The 22107-nt window shown below is 40.0% G+C and overlaps 2 protein-coding genes across 2 annotated transcripts; both read left to right on the top strand.

Annotated features, from left to right (window-relative positions):
* The first annotated feature begins 1330 nt into the window (after nt 1-1330).
* Nucleotides 1331-4366, top strand: LOC148190269 (uncharacterized). The gene is made up of 4 exons (XM_088071384.1): nt 1331-1435; nt 2470-2738; nt 3970-4029; nt 4236-4366. The coding sequence occupies exons 1-4, from the start codon at nt 1338-1340 to the stop codon at nt 4364-4366; spliced, it is 558 nt and encodes a 185-aa protein (XP_087927510.1). The 5' UTR covers nt 1331-1337.
* Nucleotides 4367-7920: 3554 nt separating this feature from the next.
* Nucleotides 7921-14148, top strand: rem1 (RAS (RAD and GEM)-like GTP-binding 1). Its single transcript, XM_042511263.2, has 5 exons — nt 7921-8176; nt 10875-11293; nt 12782-12864; nt 13196-13403; nt 13520-14148. The coding sequence occupies exons 2-5, from the start codon at nt 10909-10911 to the stop codon at nt 13795-13797; spliced, it is 954 nt and encodes a 317-aa protein (XP_042367197.1). The 5' UTR covers nt 7921-8176; nt 10875-10908; the 3' UTR covers nt 13798-14148.
* The last annotated feature ends 7959 nt before the right edge of the window (nt 14149-22107 follow it).

Below are 22107 nucleotides of genomic sequence, written 5' to 3' on the forward strand. Positions count from 1 at the left end.
TTTCCAGTTTGTGTTGATCAACTAATCTGCAGCTGAGTGTTCGGCTGTGGTGAAGAGTCCAAAAAATGTCTCTCCTAACATTTGAAAACGTGAAAAATGTAGAGAATTTCTAAGGGCTTAGGAAGAAGAAGTAAAAAGCTATTTTTAGGCTAAAATTGAGGATTTTACGGTCGCTTGCAACTGCTAGGAGGCCATAAATTCGTGTTCAGCGAAACTCGGCATGATGACGCTCTGTCGTCTCTTTTATTCACTTTTCAGTTCCCCCCTTTTTAAAACATAAAAGCTGCAAAGTTTGCTTTATGTGTAAACCACAGACCTTATTCAAGGCATCTAAATAAAAATCCATTCAATGAAAACTCTGACTTCACGAAGAGGGAACCAGAAGTGCTGACATGCTTGTTTATTTCGGGATTTTCGGGATTCTTGTGGATTATCTTCAGTAACCGGGTCATGATTTCTTAAAAGAGACGTTGCTGTTAAGTCTTTCCAATGTACTTTTTAGGCCGAATGCTATCTAGTTTCATTATTTTAGAGAGAAGTCAGACATCTCTACGGCAACTCACACCAAAACAATTGTGATTAATAAATAGCACTACAGGTAAGGGGACAATATGTCTTCGTTATTCCAGGTTGGACTGTCCCCTTCACTCTGTACCTTTGGTACCAGAGTCTAATACAGTGGAATAAAGTGACTGTACACAAGTTCTGCTTAAGATGCTGCCAGGACAAACACGTTTTATGTCCGAAAGAAAGACAAATTATTCCTTAAGATGAAACACTGATAAGTTTTTGTTCAACTCTTAGAAGAACAGAATGTTTTCTTTTAATATTCTCAGAACAACAGGTTGTTTTTATCTTTCTGATTATTTCTGAATAACAAACTGATTTTCTTCAAACAGGAGCTGCAGGTAAGTCAGTCGTACAAATCCGTACATGTTTAAAGAAGAATATTTTAAAATGATCGTTAGTTTCATAGTAAATGACTTTGACTTTATGTTGCACCAGATTACTAATGTTAGTGTGAAGTTTTGCTGCTGTCCTGTAGAGACTGCGGTCAGTCACAGCTACAGCTGCTCGCTCCTCGGCTCAGCGGTCGTGTGTGCGCTCTGTGCTACAGTGAGCTGTTTGTTCTTCATATATAGAGCGGGGGTGGGATTATGGTAATAATGGCTCCAGTGCTTCATTGAGTTGACTTTTAGGCTCGCCCCGAAAATCCCGAAAGTGTGCCAATTTCAGATGAAAAATGAGGATTTACGGTCTTTAATCTCCTTTTTTTCCAGGTGTGTTGAAGAGCTGAGCTCATTACTGCCCCCTGCTGTTCAGATATCAGTGCGACGATGACCTCTGAACTCTTCTTCGTGTCCTTGGTGGTTCTGCTGCTGGTTCTGCTGGTTCTTCTGATTCTCATCTGGATCCTCAGGCACAGCAGGAGCAGGTAAGAACCACTCTGTTAATAATGGACTTAACTTTTGGTGACGTCACCCATTTGATTTTAGTCTTCTGAACCCTCAAGTTCTACATTACAGCGGTCAGCATCTTGTTTTTTGGGAGCCAGAAGTGACCAAATTTGGGCAAGACGGTGACACTGTGGATCTGACTGAGAAGCTGAGGCCTCTCCAAGCAGCCCGTCCTTAATTACGCATAACTTTGGGCCTTAATAAGATATAACAAGGTGACTTATATAAAACTTCACCCCCCGTACAGTTGTAATCAATGTTGAAATTAGCTATAGAGACCAAAACTGTGTTGTGCCAGGCTGTAAACATGTTAATATCTGCTGTAAAGTTGAGCATTTTAACACGGAGGTCTGTTGGGATTGACTTTGTTTTGGAGCCAAACGGTGACTAGAGGAAATGCAGTTTTTGGCACTTCAAAATTGGCTTCATTTCTCAGCCTTGAAGGTTCACGCTTGGTGAATATGCAACAAAAAGCAACTTTTCCACCAGAACAAAGCTATGACAAGTTTGAAAATGTCCTTAAACCATGGATGTATTATAGGAAGTCTGGATACGTCCATGGAGGCGGGGCCCCTTTCATTCCTATGAGAGCTGCTCATTAATGCATGCTTTAAAAACAACTGTTTTTGGGTATAAAATATGAAAAAATACCCAGATCTACTGGCCCATAAGGCATGCGCACTAGACTTGCGGTAGTCGAGTGTGCCTGAGCAGAGCGTCTGACTTAAATCTAGATAATAAAATTAAACGTTTCGTAAAAATGATTCACTGATTTACAGACGTCTTTTTCCCGATATAAGTTAATAGAGAAAATTCTTTCTGGGCGAGGGGACATCACGTGACGGACCCGGGCGGAGTTATTCCACTTTGGCCTCTGTGTATAATTTGCATCTGAGTTTTGCGCACCTCCTGGGGGCTTGACTTACACAACACCAGAAAGTCTCTCAGGTCTGTAGATCTGTTTGTTCTGGTTCAGAATCTTGAAGCGTCTCTGTCGGTTCTGATTCCTCAGGAACTTGGCCGAGCTGCAGATCTCAGCAGGACAACCCGCTCGCGTCCTGACCGTCAGGACCAAGCCAGACCACGCACAACAGCTACTGGACCGCCTGCTGGACCGAGTCTTTCTCCAGGTGGAACCAGGGCCAGTAGTGCAAGGAGAATTTGGAGGAGAACCTGGAGCAGAAGCTGGAGAGGAACCTGGAGGAGAACTTGGAGGAGGACTTAGCTCAGATTCTGGATCAGACCCTGAGGTCTCAGGAGCAGCTTCTCTTCCCAGCAGAGGTTTGTTGAACCAAAACTTGACAGGACCAAAGGCAGTGAGATGGTCCTGGTTCACCTCAGTCTACAGCATTAGCCAAGTTATTGAGACTTTTTAAGACTTTTCGTGTGACGCTCAGAATAATATTTTAAACTTATTTTACAATAACCCTAAAATGAACTGAAGGTTTACCCAAAAGTTTGCCCAAAAAAACAATTTCTTGCCAGTTTTGCGTGTCTCACTCTGCATGTGGGATCCCACTGTCTTGATTTCCGTCATGCCAAGTTTGAAGAACCTTTTGCATCAAATACACCGAACCTCGTTTGCAACACCTCGTACTGATAAAATCCCTCCCCCGGCTCAGCATTTTTAAGATTTTAGAAAGATTGACTGAGGACATTTTTGTACTAAATAAGGTGTTTTAGAGCGTTTTGAGACTTGAATTTTTGGATCTAAATTTGTGAACATTGAAAATATTTTCTTATTCAGCTTTTGAAACTGCAAAACAACAAAATTTCATGTATGAATTTGAAATAGGTGAATTCCAAACAAATACATTCAGGTACATGCTTTTCAAGGTAAAATATTTCAGTGCTATTGAATTCAGTGGTGTTAAATTTTAAGTTTTCAGTGGCTGTTAAAATTCAAATACTTATGACTGTTATTTGCTTCTATGAATTCATTATCTGAACAAGGCTCTTTAGTATACAGGATGTCTTATGTCGGACAGATTTAAAGACCTCCTTCGACAAATGAGACGTTATGACATTTAAATAAACTTGTTTTAGTTTTTTATTTAATTGACTCCGAAATGTTCAGTCTTTAATTAAACCTCTTCTTAACTGTTCCTGAATTATCACTCCTGAGTTTAAGTGTCTCTCTTCCTTTCAGAGTCTCTGGAGCAGCAGTTTTTTCAGCAGCAGCTCCACCTGCTGGCTCTGAGATTAACTGCATCCTAACAGACAGACATTGCTGCCAGTTATTTGTTTTAATGGACCTTTTCGTCATTTTATTGCGATTGTTGTCATGTATTACATATCCTTCTAGTCCTTTAAATGTGATTGCAGGGGATTGCTGTAAAATACCTTGATGCTCGGTAAATTGTTCCCGAATAATGTTTTGATGATGAGCCACATTTTCAGAAATACAAAGTCAGACTGAGAAATGTTCTGAAGCCCCTAATACACTGAAAGTCTGAATTATTTATGTTTGACTTTTTTCTTTGACTGAAGCTTGATTGTGTCTCTCCTGCAGCAGCGAGCACTCTTCAGAACAAACTCTGGAAATGGATCACTGTTGCAACTCCTCCTGCAGGTGAGAAAAACAGTTTGTATGGATCATAACTCCATAAAACGATGCACAGAAAAGCAGAAACGTATTTCTTTTTTAAAAAAACTTTTGTAGAATTAACACATGATTTTCATTGTTATGGCAATTTTTTCTCTTATTTCTGTAATTTTGCATTAATTTTTGGTGAAACATGTTTTATAAATTAATATGATTGATGTCCCACACTACAGCCACACCTCCTCCTCCTGTTAGTCACAACCGAACCAACAACCTCTGCCCTCAGCGGTCGGATGGGTCGGATGCATCCCAGCATGCCTCCTGCAGTGCATCCTGGGAGCAACATGTTGAGTCACAACTTTAGACAGAAATAAAGACAGAAATGTAGGATAAAGGCTTTTTATTTTCATAATAATGACATTTAAAAACACACAGGCTGACTTCTAAAAGATGAAACTGACAAATAAAACTCATGTTTGTTAAAAAAAAAAAACAAACCACTGTATATAACATTATAAATCTTGGGATTTTGTTCATTGTAATTTTATTTTATGTTATTCTCCGGCCATGCCGACACTCACATATTCTAAAAGACAATCAGTCATTTCACTTACCATGTTATGTGTTCACATACAGTGAAGACAGTGACTTATTCTGCGTCCACATGGAATAAAGGAGATGGTAAATGGAAAAAATAGATATCATTTTAGCAAACAAAAGCAGGACAGTAAAATTATGTGAGGCCGGCAGAGAATATTTGCCGTTCATCGTTAACGTATTTCAACTTTTTGCCATTTTCTGTAACAGAATTTACAGTGTGGTATAATGTGGCTCCTTCACACAAGGAGAAAACACAACAGACAATTAGGGGACATAAAGAGAAAAATTACATACAATAATACACTTAATTGATTTTTTTATATTTTTTTTTTCATTCTTGGTGAACAACACAAAACTGTCACCACTGCAACTTATTATTATGGGTTTCATTTATTGGTGGTATAACCAGTAAAAACAAAACCAGCTAGTCTGAAAATTTTTTTTTTTAAAGGAAATCTGATTAAACTCCGCTGATCCTCAGTGTAAGTCAGTAATATCAGTCCGTCTGCAGAGGGAGTGATGGAGCTGCTGGTGTAGCTGGACACAGCAGGTTGGACTGAAGGAGTTTAGGATCGGTGATTGGTTTCTGTGCTGCTGTATGAGGCAATGGTGATCTGGAAGGAAACTCCTCTTAAATTTTAAACTTTTAAACTGAGGGGGCGGATAAAATCTAAACATCTGTGATGTGTTGAGTTACAGTAAGGGAGACTCACGCTGACACAGAGGAACACAGAGGAAGTAATGTGGGTTTCTCTATAATCTAATTTTCCATGTGAACTCATGCCAGAAAAAAAACAGGGGGTGTATGAAAAATTAAGAATGATGCACATGGTAAATCCAGATCACGAGATGCTAAAGTGACCTTTTAAGTACCTTAGCTCATAATCTGTTTCTCCAAATAATGAGATATCGGTCATAATTTTGACTGACTGTCGCATAATTTTGACTTAACATCTCATAAATTGTACTAATTGTACTTGTAGGCCTATAATGTGGGCTTAAAGGGAAACAGCGATGAAGAATAAAGTTGGATCATTAAAGACAGAATATTGAGAAGAAAGCTGAAAAACTGTGCTGCAGAGGCCAAAATATCCTAACTTTTAGTTCCTAGTGTGCATCAGTCTCCAAAAACACTACACTGCACTGGCCATAGTAACAGCCTCTCATTAGCCTGGTAAAAACACTGTCTTTCAGACTTCTCACCTTCAGTTTGTAACACAGGCTTTCTAAACTTTTATTATCTCAGACTTGACAAAACTCCAGCTATCTCACAGTCAGATCCGTGACCAGTGGGACTAAACTAATTGAGTGGATGGATGATGGAAGATGGAAATGCACTTTTAATATTCAAAGCTGAAATGTGATGAGCAAGCACCAAATACCAGGTAGACACACCCCCAACCACACCTGCTCACGTAGGAGAGCTTTAAAATCACCCTTGCAATACTGCTGAAAATAATGAAAATATGACACTAAACCTAAATAAAAACTGTCCTGACTGTATTTGTTGTAAGAATTTGGGTTTTTCCCATTTACTTCCTCGGTGTTTTTAGGAGCTGCTCTGATCATCACTTCGAAGTACTCGTTTCAGGTAGTCCTTTTATCAGCTTGATAAAAGGACAATTCATCTGATCGAAGGCCACCTGAATTTTCAAGAGTTGCTCCAAACATCAGCTTGCTAGGCAGTAAACTACCTCTAGCTAATTAGTAAACTCGTCCTTCTTCAGTTAACCACTAAAATTTGTCGGTTAGTCTTTTATCAGCAAGGTAGTTGCCGGTATGATTGATTTGCTGTCCAGTACAAGCCACTGATATTATTATGAGTTACTCCAATCATCGGCTCGCTAGTTAACAATACCGTCATCTTTTTCAGTCAGTCCTTCATCAGCTAACTAGTAAACAATGGTCAATTAGTCCTTTGTCAGCTTGCTAGTTGATAAATTAATGATTCATCTGCTAGCTAGTAGCTATCAGCTATTCGTATTTTGCTGAGTAAACTGGTATCTTTGTCAGCTAGCTAGCTGATAAACTAAAGATTCATCCGCTAGCGAGTATATGCCAAAGGTGTTTTTATGAGTCACTTAGATCATGGGTTTGCTGTTTGGAAAACTGTCTTTTTCAGTTAGTCTTTCATCAGTTTTGCTAGATAATTAGTAAATTGGTATCTTGGTAAGTTAGTTCTCTGTCAACTAACTTGTTGGTGAACTGACAAGTCATCCACCAGCGAATGTATTTTAGGAGATACTCTGATAATCAGCTAGCTAGTTGGTAACTAATCTTTTTCAGTCCTTCATTGCTAACTGGATTAATAAACTGCTCCTTTGTCGGCTAGCAAGTTAATAAGCTAACAATACATCTCCAGGCTAGTATGCTACAGGCTACTGCCATTTTTATGGGTTACTTCAATCACTGGCTTGCTGGTTAGTAAATATGTTTTTTCAGTTAGTCCTTCATTAGCTAGCTAGTTAGCCTACTGATGATTCATCCACTAGTTAGTAGTATTTTATTAGTTAGTCCCTCATCAGATATCTAGTAAACTGATCAGTTTGTCCTTTGGCCGCTAACTATTTAGTTAACTATTTATTTTGTCTCTTAATTCTTCATCAAATAGCTATAGCTAGTTAACTTATTTTTTTCTAAAGATTATTTTTGGGGCTTTTTTGCCTATATTTGACAGACCAGCTATTACGTGAAGGGCGAGACAGAGGACATGACTTGGAGCAAAGAGCCACAGGTTTGAATCGAACCTACAGGCAACATGGGACGCCTGCTTTACCAGGCGAGCTCGAGGACGCTCCGGGCGACTGGTTTTTAAGTCGCCTAGTGCTTCATCAGATAACTGGTTAGTTAATAAACTGGTCCCGCTTCAACTAGCTAGTGAACATAACCTTAATAAGGTACATAGTAAACCGCATGTTAGTGAATTGATCCTTTGCATTGCCAGCTCATTTGTTAACTTTTCCATTTATTAACTAACTATACATTCAGATATGACGCATTTCTGTCAGCATGTCCTAGTCCAAGTTAGTGAACAGACTAAATATTTGCAGCTGTTATCCTTTCAGTTGTGTTTTCTGTATTTTATGTTGGTAACTATAAAAACGTTCATCCTTAACGCATCACTTTAACCCCAGATGGAAGGTTTTATATGCAAACTAATGTAATCTGACTGAACTGTTTTATTAAGACAAACTGTGTCTTTTAGGTCAAACAGGAAGTGACCAAAATGTTCCCTAAACCAACTTAACCCTCCACACTGATAACACACACACACACACACACACACACACTCACACACACACACACAGACACCCTCCCTCCTTAGTTATCTGTTTCTCCTCCGCTGTCGCTCTGACACACACACACGCACATACACTCACACACACAGAGGGAGGTAGATAACTCTGTGATTCCACTGCTGAATTTTTAACGCTGTTGTGGAACTTTTTTTTTCCAGGCGGGTTACTGTGGCACCAGGGTACTGTTACACCGACAGGGACAGAGAGACAGGGTTCAGTTCAGTGCTGTTGTTTACTGCAGCTGGACGGACACAGGACTGTTCATGGGGTGCATGGTAAGTTGTCCACATCTATCTATGTATTACATGTTATTTTCATCTTATTTATTTATTTGCATGTTTTGGCTGTCAGTTACAAAAATAGCATGTGTAAAATATGTTTTCATACATTAATTTTTTATAAAGTATCTCACTTGTGAAATGTCCAAAAACCAATTCACTATATAAAAGCAGTTTATTTTTTAGATGTTTAACATGCAAAAAACATCAGTTTCAGATATAATATACTCTCACAGGTGCAACATATTTCAGATTTTTTAAAATTACATATAGGCACATGTGGTTTTGGACATCAATAAACATTTACATGATAGAGGTAAACATGGTTTTCAGGCATTCAAAGTATAATTTTGAAATGTGAAAACTTTAATTTATCATTTATCCTTTTTTGTAAGGAGCTTCTGGTTGATCTCACATCACTAAAAGCACCTGATGTAGTTCATTACATCATTCATTGTAGTTTTGTTGTGGATGTATAATAAGCAAAAATTAAAAAAACATAATTACTGGTGATGAAAAGTAATTTAAAGATTTTTTTAAAGGTTTTTATAAGCTGTCACTGTTACCCCAAATAAGTTCACTAACTTGTCTTTAAGGCTGCAGCTCTGTCCTGGTCTAACTTGCCCATCACAGACTGTTGTACTTGGCACCTTTAAATACTTGAATTATTTATTGTAGGAGGTCTGTTTGTGTGTCTGTGCTCTCTTATGCATACTAGAGGTCCTCATGGGTCCATTCGGTTTCTAGTAACGAGGATTCAACCCGAGACTAAAATTATCTTCCCTATAATCAGGGTATTTTTGTTGTTGTTGTTTTACATTTTTGAGTATAAATGCATATTTACACTCAGTTAAACTGATGCTGGTTCCAGTCTATATTGTTGTAAGAGACCTAAAACAGGCTTTTTCCTTTAAGCACGTTCAGTGCAACGGATGTTTTGGAGTTTGTTTTTTTTTTAAGAGAGAAAGTGATGTATATGATGTGTGAACTAGCATGAAATCGCGCTGTGCACTTTGCAGCACGATACTGAGTCTGCACACTGTCATCATAAATGTAAAGGGATGTCACAGGAAATGTGCTCTCAATGTAAATATCAGGAAAAAAATGTCCCCTGTTATTCTTCTCTCATCCGTCTCTCTTATCTCTCCAACAGTTTCCATTACAATTTTTAATAAGGAATGGCTCGTACCTGCTCATGAGGGTTTCTGTTGTAACTCTGCGCTGTGACTGTCATGTATGGTGCCCTGTTTTACTTACAGAGTTATACTCTGGTCAAAGTCAGCTATACGTTGCTTGTGCAACGGCATGTCACGAAGTCCTTAATGAGCTAGCAACGAAACAAACATTTGGTAAACTGAGACTGATTTTTTAGATAAAATCTGGTATTTATGTTCTTTGGACCAAAAAAGAAAATCTGCCAAGTTGTCTTTTCCCAACAACCCCTCCAGGCCATAAACCCTTATTAAGACATTGAAACAGAAATCAGATACAATTCTGTTTTCAAAGAGTAATGCTTCACACAAAACACACGAAGGAAAGCAGCACAATCCTTCAAGAAAATTTTATCCTAAAAGCCACTCTCCCCTTTTAAAATAAATAACCTTTATTTAAAAATGACGTCTCTTTAGATAAAACAACTCTTTCGTAAGAGATATTTGGCCAAACAGACAACAGTACAACATTGTACTTGATTTTTTTTGTGCGTAAACACAGCAAGCCGTCACAGTAGCTGTTTTTACAGCGTTTACGGGACAGAGCCCCTGCAAGTCCCTTCATTACGCTACTTTTGCTTTTTCACATAGAACTAAAAAAACGGCGGAATAATGTTGCCCCAGAGTAGGATTTTAGATAGCATGCTGGCATCCTGGAAGCAAGACGGGTTTAACGTTGTAACAGCATTGGCCTCTAGTGGGCCATACACACCTCGGCAGTCCTTTTAAACAGAAACATGGCAGTAACAGTGATTTATTATCTCTGTTATCTGGCTGTTGCTTTAGCCCTCCGCACTGAGGGTAAGGAGCTTCCAAACCTCATTATCTCCGTTGATTTGAGGCAATTTTAGGCAGCTGTTCTTCTTTAAATCAGCTATCTATCTGTTTTGAAATCTCCCAGCAGTGGGTCAAATACATGCTGTCAAAACGTCACACCTGTCCCGTCCATGGTCCCATCTTGCCAGCTGTCCGTTTTACACAGACATTGATTCTGCGCTGTTATTACCTCCGCTAGCAGCTTAAAGGCAAGAAAACCACACAGCGATTGTACCTGTTATGCAGAAAAGAATAACAGCTCGATATCCTACCTTGAACAAGCAGTGTAAAAGGGGGTTGTGTTTTACTGCCCCAGTCTGTTACACCTGTAACCACACCCACCAGTGACATCACAGTGCACTGACACGCCCCAGAGCACACCTCTACATTAGTGCTGCAAAGTTAAACTACCAGACGTCCGCAAAACTGATCTTTGCTTTTTCTTAGAAAATGGACAGAAAACTTAAAACACAGAATCATGTTACATCTTTTTTTAAAATGTCTGAGATTAGACAGGTGAGAAGGGCGGGACGTCTGCTCTCTGTGCTAAAGTAACACTTTTATATGGTTGTTTTGAATGTCACTCAAACAATCAGTCAAAATGTTTAAAACACCAGAGTAAGCCAGACTTAAATCTGAAGCCTTGATCTTCTTGTTTCCTCCTTTAGGCCCATCCTGTCCTGATGCTGTTACCGTAGCAACATGACCCTCAACACCCAGAGAGAGAAGCAGCCCTTGCGGCGGCGAGGCAGCACACCGATTCCTCCCGCGCACTTACACCAGCACCCGTCCTGGACTCGGGACCTTCAGGACCTTCAGGACCCGGTGCTCCTCGGCAGCACCCAGCCAGACGTCGAGCAGCCACGCCCACAGCGCAGCCACCCTCCTCTGGGACAGTCGGCGTCCTACCACCCTGGAGACAAGTCCCTCCACTACCGAGCCCAGTGGAGTTCAGATTCGGACGACGACTCGCAGAGTGACTCGGACTGTGTTTACAGAGTGGTGTTGCTAGGCGATCACGGCGTTGGAAAGACCAGCCTCGCAGGGATCTTTGCTGGGATCACAGAGAAGGATGAACAACCTGGAGGTGGGATGTTACATTTGTTCTCTGATTAATTTAACTGTTAATCCGTAATGTTCTCACTTAAAACAAAATGCGAGACAGAAGTCGATCACATCCTCTTTTAAAAACTGTGCGTCGATGCAAGTTCAAAGTGAGGCTGTGTAACTTCTGAAAGACATTATTCCTCCACAATGTTGAATTAATGAGTAATGAAGTACTTTTTCATAGTTCAAATAACAGGTTTTTTTGTTGTTTTTTTAAAGTCCATGTAAAGTGAATTCAGAGATTTGCTTCAAAACACATTATAAATGTTGGAAACTGATTGTTGAAAACATGTTACAAAGACTCTTTATATATAGTCCTGAATTGTGGAGTTAGACAGTTGACTATTTTCTCACCATTTTCCTGTTTTAAGATTTTTTGGGCGGGCCTAAAACCATAGCTCGATGACGCACTGGAGCTATACTCAGCATAACCCCGCCTCTGACAATGTAGCAGTATAAACCGAGAAGCGTCATCAGCATAGTACCGCGAATGGGCGTGGCCTCCGGCGGACACGCCCCCAGCGTTTCAGATCGGAGAATATTGTCCATTTTGAGACCTTCTTTTACATACTTGGCGATTTTTTTTGGTCATTCAAATTTGGTCAGGTGTTTAATAACACATCTTTCTGTGATGTGACGAACTCAGAACACATTTTAATGATCACTCAACACTGACTTTAAGTGACTAAATCAGTACAGAACCCGTCAATGTTTTCCACCATGTTTGATTGTCCTGCTGTAGCTTTCATACTGCAGTTCAGTCCTGAGCGCTCAGTTTCTGTCTCTTTGTTCTGACATTACAACCTTGACTGACCTGACATCATTGATCAGCTCTTGTGTCATGTGGTGATTGGCTTGAGGCCATGATTGACAGCCTGTATTGATCCAGTGGTAGTCTGACACGGTGTGAGGGGGCAGAGTTAGTTTTCAGGTCGACTGAGCTCCATGTCTGGTTTTGCTTCTTTTAATCTTTTTTGTCGTTGTACGCTCAGAGTCTGTTGTTTAGCACGTGGTTATTTGGCTCTTAATGATCACAGATATAACGGGCAGCTGTGATTCGTTGTTGGTCCTCCATGTTGTTTATTGTTTAGCTTTGCTCTGGGAATAAAGATGTTGGTCGATCAGTCAACCACTTTGGTCCGGAGCCACTAGAATATCTCAACAACGATTGGATCGATTGCCATGAAATGCCATGACATTGGTGAATTTAGTAACTCTTTTCATCTAGCTCCACCATCGGGTTTTAATGAGTTTAATACTTTGGTTTATGACCAAACCTCAGTGTGCTTTTAGTGCTAATTAGCATCTGTTAGCATTCTAAAATGTAAAAGGGCATGATGAACATTGTAAACATTATATCTGCTCAACATGTTAGCATTGAAGTCAAAGCCCCAATGTGACTACAAACAGCCTCATAAATCTGCAGCTTCTCAGTCTTTTTGTTTTTTGTGTTTTTTGTTTGTTTCAGAGGACACATACGAACGGACACTGACAGTGGATGGAGAGGAGACCACGCTCATCGTCATGGATACCTGGGAGAACGACAAACTGGTACAGCGTGTTTTTGTGTTGATAAAGTGCAGCTGTGGAGCATTAGATGTCAGTTTTGAAGCAGAGGATTATGGGTACACGGCGTCCTGCAAGGGACCCGATGGCTAGTGGCAGATTTTTTTAATTTTTAACTGGATTAACTTCATGCAGAGGCACATTTTACAGATTAGTCTTCAGAAAAACTGTTTTATAACAACAGGGCAGAGTTTGGAGGACACATTTTTTTGACATAAAAGTTAAATTTTTCAGTTGAAGTTAATGGAAAAAAAAGAAGACGGTTGTTGTTAAGATGGAAAGATGACGTTTGACAATGTCTCTCTCTTCCTGTCAGGAGGACGACGACGACTCCTCGAGGGACGACTGTCTGAAGGTCGGGAGTGCTTATGTCATAGTGTACTCCGTCACCGACCGCTCCAGCTTTGAAGCAGCCGCTGAGCTCCGTATCACGCTGCGACGCACCCGGCAGGCTGAAAACCTTCCCATCATCCTCGTGGGCAACAAGAGCGACTTGGTCAGATCCAGAGAAGTCGCTGTGGAAGGTGGGGGTCAAAGGTCACAGGGGCACATTCACACACATATGATATGCAACAAACTAATAATGTTTAACAGATGCCATTATAATAGTTATCGTCTTTCTGTGTGTTCGTTTTCCCAGAGGGCCGAGCGTGTGCCGTGGTGTTTGACTGTAAGTTCATTGAGACGTCGGCGTCTCTGCAGCACAACGTTACAGAGCTTTTCGAGGGCGTGATCCGCCAGATACGCCTCCGTCGAGACGGCAGTGAGGCCATCCAGCGCCGACGCTCCATCTACAAACGCAAAGAGAGCCTAACACAGAAGGCCCGCCGCTTCCTGGACAGACTGGTGGCACGCAACAACCAGCGCATGGCGGTCAAAGTGCGGTCAAAGAGCTGCCATGACCTGGCCGTCCTTTGAAGACGTTTTCATCTGGAGCGTCAGGTTGAAACTTCCTTGAGTTATCTCTCGGTGTGATATCGCGGATGATGGCATCTGCAGTGACTGTCACGCTCAGCGAGTCAACACCACTGACTGTTGGGTCCCAACATTTTTGTGACTTTTCCTCCAGATTACCTTAAAAATCTGCCTGCGGAGGATCATAACTGTTGGGTTTGAGGTTGGATGAGTGTTGTGCGTGTGTGTGTGCGTGTGTGTGTGTGAACAGGTTCAGGATGTTCTGTTGTTTCTACTGTGTCCACTGTGTTGTTCTCCTGAGGTTTCTACTATTATCAGTTCAGCACTGTGAAGAATAAACCGACCATAACGAGGCGCGGCAGGTCTGATTTTTCCCCGTGTTGAAGTGGTGTTCACGGTTCACGGTGCTATAAATTACTTTGGTCTTGTTTCTTGTTTTAGCCTCTTACAGAACATCAAATTGTAAGAAATGTTTTTAACTCTGTATTTATCTGCTCTGACATTAGGTGTATCGGCACTGCAGCATTGTGGCATTGCATCTTCAACCAGGCCACGCCCTCTTTTCTGGAAAGCAGCGTTAATCAAGACTTTCATACGAAGATTGGAAGCACTTAAGGTACGTGAATATTCGCCATCTGTGTGGTAAATCGCTAAATGATGCTGGTGGCAGTTAATACTGATGGATGGCTGACGTTTAGTATTGCAGCATCAGACTCCAATTAAATCTCAAACTCTAGATCGAACAGTAGTCTGTTGACAAGTTGGTTATTTACAGACCACACTCCGCCTCACCATACCAGATGATTCAGTAAAAATACACTGATTTAATTGAATGGTCTGGTATTATGATCTGCAAATCTTTACGTTCACTTGGACGAGGAAGGAATGACGGGACACGAAAGCAATCCACCTTAAAAAATTGTGAATTGTTCTTAATTTTATTAATTTGAGATCATTTCATAATTTGAAGCTTTATTTTACATTTTCTTGTATTTATATTGGATAGTTTTTTTTAAATTAGATTTAAATGATTTAGGTTGTTTTTTAATACTTTTATGTAAAATTACTCATCAAAAATTCTCGTGTGTTTTTAAGTATAATCTCTTCTCTGCCGAAGAGGAGATTATAATTTAACACTCTCTATTAGGTTGGCCGGGCCTCCTGGATGTTTACCGTTGCCGTGGTGAAGTGCGGTCCGTTAGCCACAGTTAAAGAAGAAGCGGTTTCACTGAGCGGTCGTCATAACGTCGGGGTTGCATCGTGACAACTCTGTGAAGTTGACAAAAAACAGGCCGAGTGTTTGGCTGATGGATGAGACAGTTTCTCACAGCCCGACAGGCTGCACACAAACACTGTCTGTTTGCAACCGTGTTAATGGCCCAAACATAAGACTGGTTTTTTTACGTTACATTTGATGAGACTAAAGAGTCCACATTCATGCAGAGAAATCCTCACCGTGTTACCGTCTTAGTAACATGTTTGCATGCTAATATTTACTAATCACACACGGTACACTTCAGGCTGTCTTTAGTTCACACATATGTGGTCAAAAACCAAAATATTAGACAGATTTTTACAAATGTCAACCTGCTGGTGGCGCTGTAGAGGAAAAGTCTGCAAAGCATTTTTTGAGTTTCTGAAAGAAGTGAACAGAAATGAATCTGAGCTGCTGTAAAATGACAAACTGATTTAAATCTGCAGCAGTTTATCTGGAAACTGCATCAGGCAGACGGATTGTCCCAGTTTTTACTGATCAAATATCCTATCTGCTTATTGATCGGGAATTTTGGTCTCTCTCTCACACACACACACACACACACACACACACACACACACACACTCTGTGGTTGTGCAGGGACAGTGCGTTGAGGGGGAGTGTTTAACATTGATTTGATGAGGGTAATGGAAAAAATGCATGACTCTGCTCAACCCGGATGACACACACACACACACACACACACACACACACACACACACACACACACACACACACAGAGTGATGTGTAAACATCCTCTCAGTGGAGGAGGACCAGAGACTTGAGCTGTGAGTTCAGCTCCCTCCTGAATCTGTTGAGAATAGAAACATCAGAAAATCCTCCTCAGTGTTTCTTCTCTGAGGTGTAAAAGTTGAGAAAAAGATTTGGTGACCCAGATTTTTACAATAATTGATGATTATTGTTGATCTTTTGCTCTTCTTCTGTTGCTGTAAAGCAAGCAGTGAAGATAAAGCACCAGCTCCATCACCTCGCTCTGGTCAAAACACAGAAAGGCACAAATGACTGACGACTTTGTTTGGCTCATTTTCGGAAATCAGCGTGACGTATAAAAGCACGGTGGAGTTTGGAGGTTAGCGAGTTAGCCAGCTGAGATCAAAAATGGCAGTTTTGGACAGAGGAAAGACAAAATCAATTTATTAGATTGTTTAAGGAACGTAAGGCCTTAAAATGTATCTGTAACGTCACTGAATATTACATGATTTTCAAAGTCGGAGCGGCTGCGACAACCATTGTAACGACTCTGGATGTTTTCGTTCCTTATCGTTGGCCGATGGCTGCACAGCCATCATGGATACCTTTTTGGGGCTATACATTTTGTCCGCACTCTGCGCTTTACGTGGTACCTTTGGTTTGTTTTCTTCTCTTCTTCATTTGTTATTCTTTTGAGTCGAAGCAGAACGTCTCGACCAGTTCAGGTTCAGTTAAGTTGTGTACATGAAAGATTAATTTTACCCTCAACGGCATTATTTAGGTGTGTTAGTTGGACTTTAAGAAATTCTACTTAGTATGATTTTAGTCGGACTAATGTGCTTACATGTACCAAAAAATCCGGTTTTATTTGGACTAACACAATAATTCGACTTCTTCTAACATCATGTAAACATACTGAGTGCGTAGAGCTCCAGACAGAGCTGGTCTTTTCTCCTGTGTGAGTGCGTCGAAGTGTACTGTTCATCATTTTAAGATTTCTTTGCAGGAATTTTTGGGCTTGACCACAACAGCAGGGTAATGATTAAGGCCACCGATTTCTTTTCAAATTAAAAGCCTGTAGCAGTCACACACAGTCCAGTCATACACTAGGTTTTCACATGGTCTTGTTTCTCTTAATCTCGACCAAATGGACCAAATTACAGATGTGAAAGCAGCTGTAGTTCAATCAGCTCATGTTAACTGAGACCTCATGCCCAAGATCAGGGCAAACAAGAGTTTCAGAAAAAGTAGTGCCATGTTTTTCCTACAAATCATAAAAAAATAAAATCAGTGATTTTCTCCTCCTCATGTGACATCAGAAAGCCCCGTCCACTTCTAATCGTTGAGTTGAGCTGCAAAGAAAGCCGAAAGCTTCGGACTGACTGAAACAAACACCGCGTCACTGACCCAAACATTATTCTAAAGAACATTTCAAACATTTCGTCCTCTTTGAGGTGCGTTTGATTTACAGCAACGGAGCAGAGAACAGAAATCAAACACCCCCTCCTGTGTTTGTTTAAACTGCACAGTTTCCTCTCTGTCTGTTTCTGGTTCAGTGTAAAAACCTCAGTACTTTAACTCTGCCTCGTTATTCACACACTTACACACTCTGACGCTGCCAAGACGTACAGGAATGTAAACGGAGGACGCTGCCAGCAGTCAGAGCGCGTGAGGCTGTGGCTCCCCCTGCTGCCTAAACACTGTCTGCTTCTGTCTTTGATGGTTCACAATACAAACAACTGATTAAACATGCGAGGACGTTTTAGAAATCTAAATAGCAACCAGCGGTGGGAGGAGTATTCAGATCATTTACTCAAGTAAAAGAACTAATCCGGGGTTATTTTAGTTCACATTATATGTCTATGTTCATTTTGTATCTGTGCTGCAAAAACTTCAATAAATATATGTTTAAAAAAAAAAAAAAAAGAACTGATACCACACTGTAAAATACTCTTACTTTTAAAAGTCCTGCATTGAAAATGTAAAAGTATAAAATAATTGCAAGTTCTTCTATTTGAAAAGCTAGAAGCATGAAATAATTTTCCATGAAAAATTACTTAAAAGATGATCAGTATAGTTGCCAATTAATTTTCTGATAATCTGACTAATCACTTCAGCTGCATTTGTGTATTTTCATATGGTTTGTGTGCAAAAAAATGGATAAAGTAACTAGTAACTATTGCATTAAATAATTGTGGAGTAAAATGAATAATATTTCCCTCTAAAGTAGGCTATAGCGGAGTAAAAGTAAAAAGGAGCTTGAAATTAAAATACTCAAGTGAAGTAGAAGTACCTTGAATTGTACGTAAATACAACACTACTGTACTAAGTTACTGATGCTGATGACCCATGAATTTGAAATATTTAATTACGAAAAACAAGTGACCACAAAATGAAATGAAATGATTAAATAAGTTTGAAGTCAATTTTTAGGGGATCAGTCTGAACAGAGCAGGCCGTCAGGGTTACGCCTGTGTGAACGCTTTCGTAGCTCCAGGCTAACCGCTCCCTTTGCCTCGAGCTGCAAGCAGCATGAAAAAACGATCAAACAACAAACCATTCAGCCAACCTGAATGAGACGTCCCCCGAGACGAGAGCAACTTCCACTGTTTAGGAAACTCATACAGAAACCAGAGATGGAGCCGCCAAGTGAGGTCAACTTTATCACTGAGGAAAATGAACTCCAACGCTGGCTTTAAAACCAACGAGGTTTACAACCTTCATATGCATACAATTGATCATAGTCGTATAATTATGATACTGCAAGGCACCCAAAAGACCGGGAACAGACAGAGAGATTAACCCTTAGGGCCCACTTTAATATTACACACACACACACGCATACACACACACGTATCACTCTGCGCATCAAATGCATTTTTCATAATAAAGCTTTAAAAAATATTGTACAGTCATATGGTTTACTACTTTCAAGGAGTTAATTTTTTAACCAAAATGTGAAAAAATAGAGGTCCGTGAACGGTGGAGCTCCCCTTAAAGGATTTTATTCTGCAAAAATAAGTGATGTTTCTATTTCTTCACATTTTTTCACATTTTGGTTTATCTCGGATCCAGCAAGCACTACGGGATGTCGGTGTCTTTTTAAATCTCTTTGCATTAATTTTTTAACCAGCATCAGTCCTAATCATAATTATCAATTTTTTTTTTTTTTTTTTTAGAATTTTAACCCTTTAAATGCAATGTTTTTGTCATGATGCCACTATGTTTTTAGATTAAAAAAAACACACACACAAAATTCATTATTTTCAATATACTACAAGCAAGATTTATTCTCAACTATCACAGCCTGGGATATGTCTGTGATTTGCAGCAACACTGATTGTGGAGATAACATGTATTTTCTCCATATGCCAAATATAGTAAAAAAAAATGACATCAGGTGTAAAATAGTACAAAACGACAAATTTCAAGACAAAATCCCCGACTGACACCCAGAAATAATACAACACATGTTTTTATGCTTTGATGGCTGTGGGATCAGAAGTTGCCATTTGGATGGGTTTCAATGGCGCATTTTTACATTAACAGTCTGAATGTAACAGCTTTATTTACACAGTGGATTTTAAACTTATTGTACAAGCTGAGCTGGAAATTCCAAGATTAAACAGAAATACACAATCTTGCCAAAGTTTATGCATGAACACGACCAAACAGACCCTCGGGGTTAAAGACAGTTTCCTCGTAAACATTTTATTTGGTGCTTGTGTGGGAAATGCCGGCCTGTGTCTTCAGCTGAGGACGGTTTGTGCTGTAGGGAGGTAGGTGGGCGTCCTCTGGGCTCCTGCTGGAGAGCCTCATGTGCAGACCTGACAGCACACGCCTGACGCTGTGCCCGAGCTGTGAAGCACGCTGTCTCAGTCCCTTTGTGCTGCAGACATGAGCTTCATGCAGGAGCTCGGCCGTCTGCAGCCCAGCAGACATGTTCAGAGCAGAAACAAGAGCCTTTAATTGGGTCGCTGCGTGGAATTTGAGATCTGGTTTTCAAACCTTCATTATTTCAGTTTTGTGCCAACATGTTTCATATCAGGGACTGTTCTTTATTAACCAGTGGAGGGGGATGGCGAGGGTGTGACTTTGTTTTTGTTTTATCCTCCGGAAGTTTCAAATTATTTTCCTTGAGCCTCCCTGAGTGACTTCAGAAGAATACGTGACCCTCCCTCCACAAAAAAATGAGTTATTAGATTTTTAAATTTTGATGTTTAAAAGTTAAAAGTTAAGATTAAATCCCTAAATTGAAAAAAAAAAAAAACATTTATTTTTTCACTCATGCTGGTTAGTTTGTGCAAACAGAGTTTTTTGGCCAAATTTCAAATAAAACCTAGAATTAAGTAATTTTGATGAAATATCACGACATTGAGCTTAGATTTGATCATGTTTTTGTTGTTTTTGTAACGGAAACAATCATCCCATGTAATGTGCTCAAGGACCATCAAAACATTTTAAGTGCAACGATAATTTGTGTCGATTACGGTGGCCTTGAGGGTCAGAGCACCACACATTTCCCAAAACAAAACCACATTTCAGAAGACAAAAAATAACATTTTCCCAAAGTGTTTTGGGAAATATTGTAGTGTTTCTGAAATGTTAATTTTTTAATGTTTTTTTTTTTTTTCTGAAATACTGAATACTGAAGTACTACCATACATGATAAATAGTGTAATTTTTGCAATTCCCAAAGAACGGGCTTGTGTTCTTTTTCTCAGTGGTAAAATAAATACAAAATACAGCCATTTAAAATTGTATGCCCCTCCCCTAAGCCAAAATAAAAATATTAAATCCCTCCTCAGTGTTTAAAAATTGTTTGACATGCTTCCCCATTTTTGCACCACCCCCTCCCCTTTTATAAATAACAAACAGTCCCTAAATTAGTGTAATAATTTAAGTAATTCAAAGTAACAATGGAGCCTGGTACATATGTAGGAGTGCAGCAGGAGGAACACCGGAGGGGATTAACAGGATTAACAGAGTTTTTCTGCCCTGGGGTCTCTTTAACGGTTAATCCGGCCCTGTTCCTGTTTTATATGCTTCTGTGTAAAAAGTGCTCTTCTCCTCTACACCTTGTATGACATTGATCCTGTTTAAACTACCTGCAGAATAAAGGGACCTCCAACATGACTGGAAAAAGGCGGAGGTGTAGAGGGGGGCTGACACCGTGACATCAGGCGTCAGGATCAGCGTAGCTGCCTCCTGCTGACCTGAGAAGTATTTACCTCCAGGAGACACAAACTGCCTGGACATGCCTGGCACACAGAGAGAGCAGCTCGGGGCCTGTTTTTTTATATGTTAAAGAAACAGTCTGACGCTGAAATATTCATGTTATCAGAGTCAAGGTAAACATTAGTATCTCAACAAGGGAAATTCAGGTGTTCAAGGTGCACAAAACAATTAGAAAACAAATACAAATACATGTGGTTTCCCCACCTTGCATGCATATATACTTACAGTATACGGCACCATACAAGTATTTCATACACCATAGCTCTGACTAAAATATCATCAGGCCCTGTGCTCTCGTGCTGTCTCATATAACAGCGTAATTGCTGAAGAAACAAACTAATCTAATTTTCCTCTGCAGAATCCCTCCACTGCTGCCACAGCTTAGTTGGGACCTGTTCAGATCAGATCAGATCAGTTTCGACCCCGACGACCCCTTACTGAAGAAAGGACTTCATTTATGACAACATTTATGCTTCTGTAGAAGTTTGATTTAATAAAAAAACATGAGAAAATGATTCAGTAACCCTGTGATGTGCAGTTTGTAGGTGTTCCTGTTATTTTGTCCACCCCTGTGTAGCGGCCTGAAGTATCCGCTCTGTTCTGTAATCCAGTCCAGATGGGGCGTGGTCGACATTCCTGCAAATCAGTGCCGTCAAAACACCCGAGCGAAAACCACCTGAACACCGGAAAATGTGCCCATATCCTTCAAAATAAAAGACTGCAGTAGTTTCAAATATGGACAAACGCAAATGGTGAGGTCAGGTGAGACAGTTTAGTATAACATAACATAACTTTGGACTGTGTATCTAGTACTATCAAACTTGGGATATTACATATTGTAATTCTGTGTATAAACACAATTTGTTATGATTCGATGTGTTATTTTGTACTGTATAGCGCTGCCTTCAAATTTCAGTGTCCAAATAGACTCTCCTTACTCCAAATGTTTTGCACTTAATGTTTAAAGCCTGTGAATGAAAAAAAAAAACCCAAATCAAAATGAGTTTGTTTAAATTTAGCAGCCCATTGCACTTCATTTGGTGATTGTGCAGTTGCTGGGTGTGGGAATTTATTTGGGGCATTTTCCATTCGTATTCTCTTTTTCTAT

The sequence above is a fragment of the Plectropomus leopardus genome, chromosome 2 (genome assembly GCF_026936395.1).
Source record: "Plectropomus leopardus strain MGB_pleo_1.0 chromosome 2, ASM2693639v1, whole genome shotgun sequence".
Taxonomy (NCBI): domain Eukaryota; kingdom Metazoa; phylum Chordata; class Actinopteri; order Perciformes; family Serranidae; genus Plectropomus; species Plectropomus leopardus.

Bases quoted from the DNA above. Each gene is read 5' to 3' on its own strand.
- rem1 (XM_042511263.2), top strand. From the start codon at position 10,909: ATGACCCTCAACACCCAGAGAGAGAAGCAGCCCTTGCGGCGGCGAGGC. The intron at 11,294-12,781 runs GTGGGATGTTAC...TGTTTGTTTCAG, and splicing joins GAAGGATGAACAACCTGGAG to AGGACACATACGAACGGACA. The intron at 13,404-13,519 runs GTGGGGGTCAAA...TCGTTTTCCCAG, and splicing joins CAGAGAAGTCGCTGTGGAAG to AGGGCCGAGCGTGTGCCGTG.
- LOC148190269 (XM_088071384.1), top strand. From the start codon at position 1,338: ATGACCTCTGAACTCTTCTTCGTGTCCTTGGTGGTTCTGCTGCTGGTT. The intron at 2,739-3,969 runs GTTTGTTGAACC...TCTCTCCTGCAG, and splicing joins AGCTTCTCTTCCCAGCAGAG to CAGCGAGCACTCTTCAGAAC. The intron at 4,030-4,235 runs GTGAGAAAAACA...CCCACACTACAG, and splicing joins TGTTGCAACTCCTCCTGCAG to CCACACCTCCTCCTCCTGTT.